This window comes from Cebus imitator, unplaced genomic scaffold (genome assembly GCF_001604975.1).
Source record: "Cebus imitator isolate Cc_AM_T3 unplaced genomic scaffold, Cebus_imitator-1.0 Scaffold231, whole genome shotgun sequence".
In the NCBI taxonomy this organism is placed as follows: domain Eukaryota; kingdom Metazoa; phylum Chordata; class Mammalia; order Primates; family Cebidae; genus Cebus; species Cebus imitator.
Genome location: NW_016107546.1, coordinates 2,322,973 through 2,330,544, shown reverse-complemented (window position 1 = coordinate 2,330,544; position 7,572 = coordinate 2,322,973). Strand labels below are relative to the sequence as shown.

The 7,572-nt window shown below is 41.4% G+C and overlaps 1 protein-coding gene across 1 annotated transcript in view; it reads right to left on the bottom strand.

The window, feature by feature from the left end:
- The window catches only part of RPF2 (ribosome production factor 2 homolog), a 47,644-nt gene that overhangs the window by 3,092 nt on the left and 36,980 nt on the right, over positions 1 to 7,572 (bottom strand). Inside the window, exon 8 of the mRNA XM_017497445.2 lies at positions 6,104 to 6,206. Within this exon, the coding sequence (XP_017352934.1) occupies positions 6,104 to 6,206 (103 nt within the window). The remainder of the gene's footprint in view (positions 1 to 6,103; positions 6,207 to 7,572) is intronic.

Here is a 7,572-nt window from a genome sequence, read left to right as displayed (position 1 = left end):
GTGATCCACCCGCCTCGACTTCCCAAAGTGCTGGGATTACAGGCTTGAGCCACCGCGCCCGGCCGACAGCTCGTATTTCAGATGTTCAGATTAGGGATGCTCAACCTGTAATTTACACCAAATTAAATAAAGCAAAACAACAACAAAAAAACAAACCCAGCCTAGGGTGTACGAAGAGCAGAAGAGTTAAACAACAAAAAGTTCTAGTAACACTACAAGATAAAATGAATGTATATTTTTTTAGATGGAGTCTCACTCTGTTGCCCATGCTGGAGCGCTGTGCTGTGATCTCGGTTTAGTACAACCTCCACCTCCCAGGTTCAAACGATTCTCCCTCCTCAGCCTCCTGAGTAGCTGGGATTACAGGAATGCACCACCACACGCAGCTAATTTTTTGTATTTTTGGTAGAGACACGGTTTCACCATGCTGGCCCCCAGGCGATCTCAAACTCTTGACCTCAAGCAATCCAATGCCTCAGCCCCCCAAAGTGCTGAGATTACAGGCGTTAGCCACCAGGCCCAGCCATAAAATTAATATTAGTATGACACTTAAAGGGGACAAGCACAGGGAAAGGACAGCCCACAGGAGAGCCCTTTTGCCTCTCTCTTCATAGTGATTCCAGGAGATGACACCTGACAGAGTATCCATGTCAGACCCATAGTGTGGGAAAGTGTTTTTAGAAGCTAAAGTTGACTGTTATTAGGGCATCCTCTCTAGAAGCTAATTCAAAGCATATGAGAAGCCGGGTGTGATGGCCCATGCCTGTAATCTCAACATTTTGGGAGGCCACGGTGGGGAAATTACTTGGGCCTGGGAGTTTGAGACCAGACTAGGCAACAAGGAGAAACCTTGTCTCTACAAAAAATTAGCCAGGAGTAGTAGTGTGTGCCTATGGTCCCAGCTACTCAGGAGGCTGAGGTGGGAGGACTGCTTGAGCCCAGGAGCCCGATCACACCACTGCACTCTGCACTCCGCACTCCAGCACTGGTGACAGAGCAAGATCATCTCAAAAAAAAAAAATAATAATGGAGGCAGTGACCATTTGATTCTGTCATAGCACATGAACTTCTGCATTTGCATCTACACTTTTAGTGTCTCCAAATAAATTATATGCGTAATAGTGAACTAAAAGAGGTCATTAAAGAAAGATGTGTTTGGTATACTGGTTAAGAAATCGGGCCGGGTACAGTGGCTCACACCTGTAATCCCAGCACTTTGGAGGCTAAGGTAGGTGGATCACAAGGTCAGGAGTTCGAGACCAGCCTGGCCAACATGGTGAAACACCATCTCTACTAAAGATACAAAAAATTAGCCGGGCATGGTGGCACACGCCTGTAATCCCAACTACTGGGGAGGCTGAGGCAGGAGAATCACTTGAATCTGGGAAGTGGAGGTTGCAGTGAGCTGAGATTGGGCCATTGTACTCCAGTCTGGGCAACAGAGTGAGACACTGTCTCAAAAAAAAAAAAAAAAGAAAAAAGAAATCGAGGATATGTATTTAAATTTTCAACTAAAATTTTTTCTTCCACTTAAAGTGCTAGTTAGAAAACTTGTCAATTCAAAACAGCTCATGGCATGTTTGATAGATTCAGGTCACCCAAGTATTACTATACATTACCAAAACTCCTCTAAAGCATCTTTTAATTAACTAAAAACAATTTTTAAAATCGATGCATAATAGATGTACACAGTTTCAAGGTGCATGTAATAATTTAATGTTGTGCCTTATTTATACAAGTGTCCTAATGAATAATTTTTTGAGTGATACATAAAATTAAGATTTCTAAATAACTATGTACAACTACCTATGTCGCTATTTTATTAAAGAATTAAGTTGCAATGCCATACTTGTCTGTGTAGATGATCTTATTTTAATCATTTCAGTGAGTGTGTTTACTGGCAGATCAAACTGATTTAAGGAAATATTTTCTAGCTTTTAGTTATCTGCAAACAGAGCCCAGTCCCTTCTCTCTCAGATGGGCTCAAGCTGGTAGATATGCTAACTGGTAATTTCTACATATTTTTAAATATTATTTGCCTATTTCTTGAGGAAGAGTGACATTACTACTACTGTTCAAACTGTAATTTCCTCATTTTCCTCCCTCTTATACACTTCTCTTTGGCTGAAGTTTTCATTAAGTAAACTCCTTTACTAGAATGTTGTGTTTGCTTTTTAAAGTATGCTAACACTTTCTGTTTTACATACTTTCCCCCATAAAGCCCTAACCATTGTGCAAAGGCACACCTAGCATTACTAATAATTTTGTTTCACATTAATGACTCTGACCCTATAGTGAAAAAAATTTCCTAAGGGATATAAACAGTCAAGGAATTATAGAATGTAAGGAATTATAGAATATATAGAACAATGGTCATAACACTATGATTTATTCCCCCAAAAGATCATGTTAAACGTTATATTAATATAATTTCATGTTTAGAGTTCCTTTTATCCAAAAAGCTCAAAACCATTTTATAAGCCTCATTAATCTTCACAAATAATGTGTATGAATATTAACTATTACCATTTGCAAATTGCTTAAGGGCTAATTTGCAGAAAGAGAGAAGGAAAGGGTTCCACAGTACAGCCCAAAGAATGCCTGGAGAGCTGAGTTAAGTCAGACGTACTTTCTGCCATATCCCCATCTATGAGTACCTCTTCACCCTTATAAAGAAGTACTGTCAATCTCAGGGGGACCTCAGAATCATCTAAATGTTATTGTTGCAGTTTGCAGAGGAAAGAATGAAGACCCTGAGAAGTGGTGACCTGTCCATGTCAGGTAGCTAAGCCCAGCTCAGAGCCAGGTCAGTAGGCTGAGAGGTGATGCCGAATCCCAGGACCACCCCTTCCTCCCATCCTCAATGCTCCCCAGGTGTGGCACAGCCTCTGGAAGCTAACCTGATCCACAAGTTTAGTGATTCTTTCAAGTAGCAGCTCACCCTCAATCACATTGGCCACCTTTTACTTCAAATCAATAGCTAACCAGTATTACAAGGCACATATGGCAAAGTATATACTAGGGTCTCTGATTTTAAATTCAAACTTTTTTCGTTATGAAAGATGTCATGCTAGTGTAAAGGTGATTCTAGCAATCAGATTTTTGGTGGATCTATGTATTATATTCACATTGCTAGTTTATTGTTTTGTGTGTGTGGATTTTTTTTTTTTTTTTTTTGCTCTGTCACCCAGGCTAGAGGGCAGTGGTGCAATCTCTGCTCACTGCAACCTCTGCCTCCCGGGTTCTCCTGCCTCAGCCTCCCGAGTAGCTGGGATTACAGGCACCCGCCACCATGCCCAGCTAATTTTTGTACTTTTAGTACAGATGGGGATTCACCATGTTGGCCAGGCTTATCTCAAACTCCTGATCTCAGGTGATCCACCCACCTCAGCCTCCCAAAGTTCTGGGATTACAGGCATGTGCCACCACACCAGGCCAGTTTATTCTTGTTCTAAAGTCTGACTTGTTAATCCTCCATTTTGTTTTATTTGCTCTGTATCTTTCTTTACAAATAAATCCTTTTCACTCAACACAAGTTCTGATACAACTGAATACTTTCTGTGAAAATGTTCAACACAGAAGAGTTTTAGACAATTGCTATTATTCATTTATCACTCTCAACGATTTATTTTATTTTTATTTCTGTTGTATCCTCTCTAAGTTCAACATAAGTGGGTTTTTTTTTTTTTTTTTTTTTTTTTTTTAGAAGGAGTCTTGTTCTGTCACCCAGGCTGGAGTGCAGTGGTGTGAACTCAGCTCACCACAACCTCCACCTCCAGGGTTCAAGCAATTCTCCTGCCTCAGCCTACCATGCAGCTGGGGCTATAGGCCCCAATGTGCCAATACATCTGGCTAATTATTTGTATTTTTAGTAGAGATAAGGTTTCACCATGTTAGCCAGGCTGGTCTCGAACTCCTGACCTCAAGCATGAACTTGGCTCACTGCAACCTCCACCTTTCGGGTTCAAGTGAATCTCATGCCTCAGTCACCTCGGTACCTGGGATTACAGGTATGTACCACCACACCCAGCTAATTTTTGTATTTTTAGTAGAGATGGGGCTTTGCTATGTTGGCCAGACTGGTCTCGAATTCCTGGCCTCAAGCAATCCACCCGCCTTGACCTCTCAAAGTGCTGGGATTACAAGTGTCCAGCCAATGTAAGTTTTGGGTTTTTTTTTTGTTTTTTTGAGACACGGTCTCACTCTATAGCCCAGGCTGGAATGCAGTGGCATGATCTCAGCTCACTGCAACCTCTGCCTCCCAGGCTCAAGCAATTCTCATGCCTCAGCCTCCTGAGTAGCTGGGATTACAGGTGTGCGCCACCACACCCAGTTAATTTTTTTTTATTAGTTAGTAGAGATGAGGTTTCTTCATGTTGGCCAGGTTCACCTCGAACTCCTGACCTCAAGTGATCTGCCTGCTCTCTGCAACCTCTGCATCCTGGGCTCAATCTATCGTCCTGCCTCAGCCTCCTGAGTATCTAGGACAACAGGTGTGCCATGTCCAGCTAATTTTTGTATTTTTATTAGAGATTGATTTCGCTATGTTGGCCAGGCTGGTTGTGAACTCCTGGCCTCAAGCAATCCACCCGCCTCCCAAAGTGCTGGGATTACAGACATGAGCCACCATGCCCAGCCTAAAAACATTTTGGTTAGTAATTTTTCATTTCTTGTTCTCTAAATAACAGTCTTCTACTCTATAATACATACTTAGAAGCCCCCAATCATATATAGAAACTCAAACAGGAGACTTAAAGGGCTTTCTATCTTAACTAGCTTAAAATGACTATAAAGTCTCTAATTACATCTTATAATCATTAGATATTTTATTGCATTTTGCCTTATTATTTTATTTTTAATGAGAGGAAAAGAGAAAAACAGAAGCGGTGGTATAAATCATATGGAGAAAAAGAACTAAGTGTCTCTGACTTAATACAGCTGAGCCCAAGATGGAAATTATTAACTGACAAGAGGCGAATATTTAAGTTTCAGTTGGACATTCACTGGACATAAAGCCCTTCAGTCATGTATTTGTGAAGGAAAACAAAATAAAAACCATGTATGAAATGCTAGATGCAAACAGCTGCACAACAGCACTACTGTACAGAAGACACTGTCAACATCATGCTATCAGCTCTCAGACTGCAACACCAGCCACACCATAGCTCAAAATGTACAGCAAAATCTGAACTCAATGTATAGAGAAAGGAAATGTGTGGGAGTCAGTGTATTCTCTAGGAAACTGTGGGCTCTGTCAGCTAGTGCCAACACCTTAAAAAAGAGAAGTCGCACACTTACCTCAAGAAGCACATTTATAAGCGTGTCAATAAATCCTTAATAAACATAGAATCTGCTAAAGATTTTTTTTTTGAGACAGGGTCTCACTCTGTTGCTCAGGCTGGAGTGCAGTGGCATAATCATGGCTTACTGCAACTTCCACCTCCCAGGTTCAAGTGATTTTTGCACCTCCGCCTCTGAACAGTTGGAACGACAGGCAGGCACCACCATGCTGGGCTAATTTTTATATTTTTTTCAGTAGAGAAGGGGTTTCACCATGTTAGTCAGGTTGGTCTTGAACTCCTGGCCTCAAGTGATCTGTCTGCCTCAGGTTCCCAAAGTCCTGGGATTACAGGTGTGAGCCACCATGCTCAGCCTGCTTGTTAAGATTTATACTGATATTGTGGTAGGGGTAGAAGGCCTAGGCTAGAGAGAGAGGATAAAATGAATCTAGCCACTGAATCTTCTTATTCCTTTTAGACTCAGTTTCTTAGACTTAGGGTTTTGAGAGCTGCTTTGGCCAAGGATTTCTGGCTTAGTGCTGTAAATCCAACCAGAACAATAAAGAGATACTGCATAAAGCTAGGAAGGGTTAGTGCACCTGGCTCAGAGAGTACAGCATCAGGTGCTCTGGGGCCCTGGAAAAGTAGGGCTTCAGATGCAAAGGACTGAGGATCAACACAGAGCTGCTGCCACTGCTATCCTGCCAACTCTCCAAAATCCTTTTGGCCAGATACCAATTCTAAGTTTGGGATCTATAAAACAGTCACACTGTTTTAAACACTAACCTTGAGGATCAAGAAAATATGCTAAGAAATGCACTTACTTATAGCTTCGAAAGTAAATCTTCCCATTCAGTGCAGTGAAGTGCAGAACATACTCTAATCCAGCCAGGCGGATATTTGATACTGTGGGGCCTCTGAAGAAATCTAAAAACACATATTAAATTGTTAAAACAAAACAAAAAAACATACTTGCAAAATTCAGTTACTAAGAACTACATTCTAAACAGTTTTGCTCTAATACTTATCTAAAAAAGATGGCACAAAAAATGATTGCTGGAAAATGTCTGAAGGTCTCGCCCCTCAACCATTTAATCTCATGACTATTTCTGTGTTCGGTTCACTGAGACATTCAGTGTTCTCAGTTTTGAAGTTATCCCTGAGTCAGCTTAGCAACAAAAAATCATATCCATTACAGATATTAACCTTAAAAAATGTAAATCAAAGCATAAAATTTTAATCTACTCATAGATGATGATAGCAAATTTCTATAAAAATGGCTGTTCAAACTGACTATTAAAATCAAATTAGCCTTAATTTTTTTTCTATGAGGGAGGCCAAGAAGAAAAAAGATTCTAATAAGAAATACTGATTATATGAGCAAAGGATAAGAAACTTTATCAACTGTTAATGCCAGAAAAGAACCCTGGAGATCGGTGATAGGCTCTTTTCTCACAAAGTGGTAATCATACCACTGGTGGCACAAAGCCAGATATAATTTACTATGTATTTCTTTTATCCTGTACCATTCTCCATTTACGATAGGGACATAAGGTTTCCCTTTAAAAAGAGTAGTTGGCTGAGCACGGTGGCTCACGCCTATAATCCCAGCACTTTGGGAGTCCAAGGTGCAGGGATTGCCTGAGGTGGGGAGTTTGAGACCAGCCTGATCAACATGGAGAAACCCCACCTCTACTAAAAATACAAAATTAGCCAGGCGTGGTGGCACATGCCTGTAATCCCAGCTACTCGGGTGGCTGAGGCAGGAGAATCAGTTGAACTGGGGAGGTGGAGCTTGTGGTAAACAGAGATCAGGCCATTGCACTCAGCCTGGGCAACAAGAGCAAAACTCTGTCTAAAAATAAACAAATAAATAAAAGAGTAGTCAGCCGGGCACAGTGGCTCATGTCTATAATCCCAGAACTTTGGGAGATTGAGGTAGGTTAATTGCTTAACCTCAGGAGTTTGAGGCCAGCCTGGGCAACATGGTGAAACCCCATCTCCACTGAAAGTATAAAAAAATTAGGCAAGCTATATTCCCAGCTACTGGAGAGGCTCAGGAGGGAGGATCACTGATTCTACCACTGTACTCCAGTGAGGGCAACAGAGCAAAACCCTGTCTCAAAATATAAAATAAAAAGAGGTGTCAATTAAAAGAAAATCTCCGCAGGGCGTGGTGGCTCACGCCTGTAATCCCAACACTTTGGGAGGCCGAGGCGGGTGGATCACGAGGTCAAGAGATCAAGACCATCCTGGTCAACATGGTGAAACCCCGTCTCTACTAAAAATACAA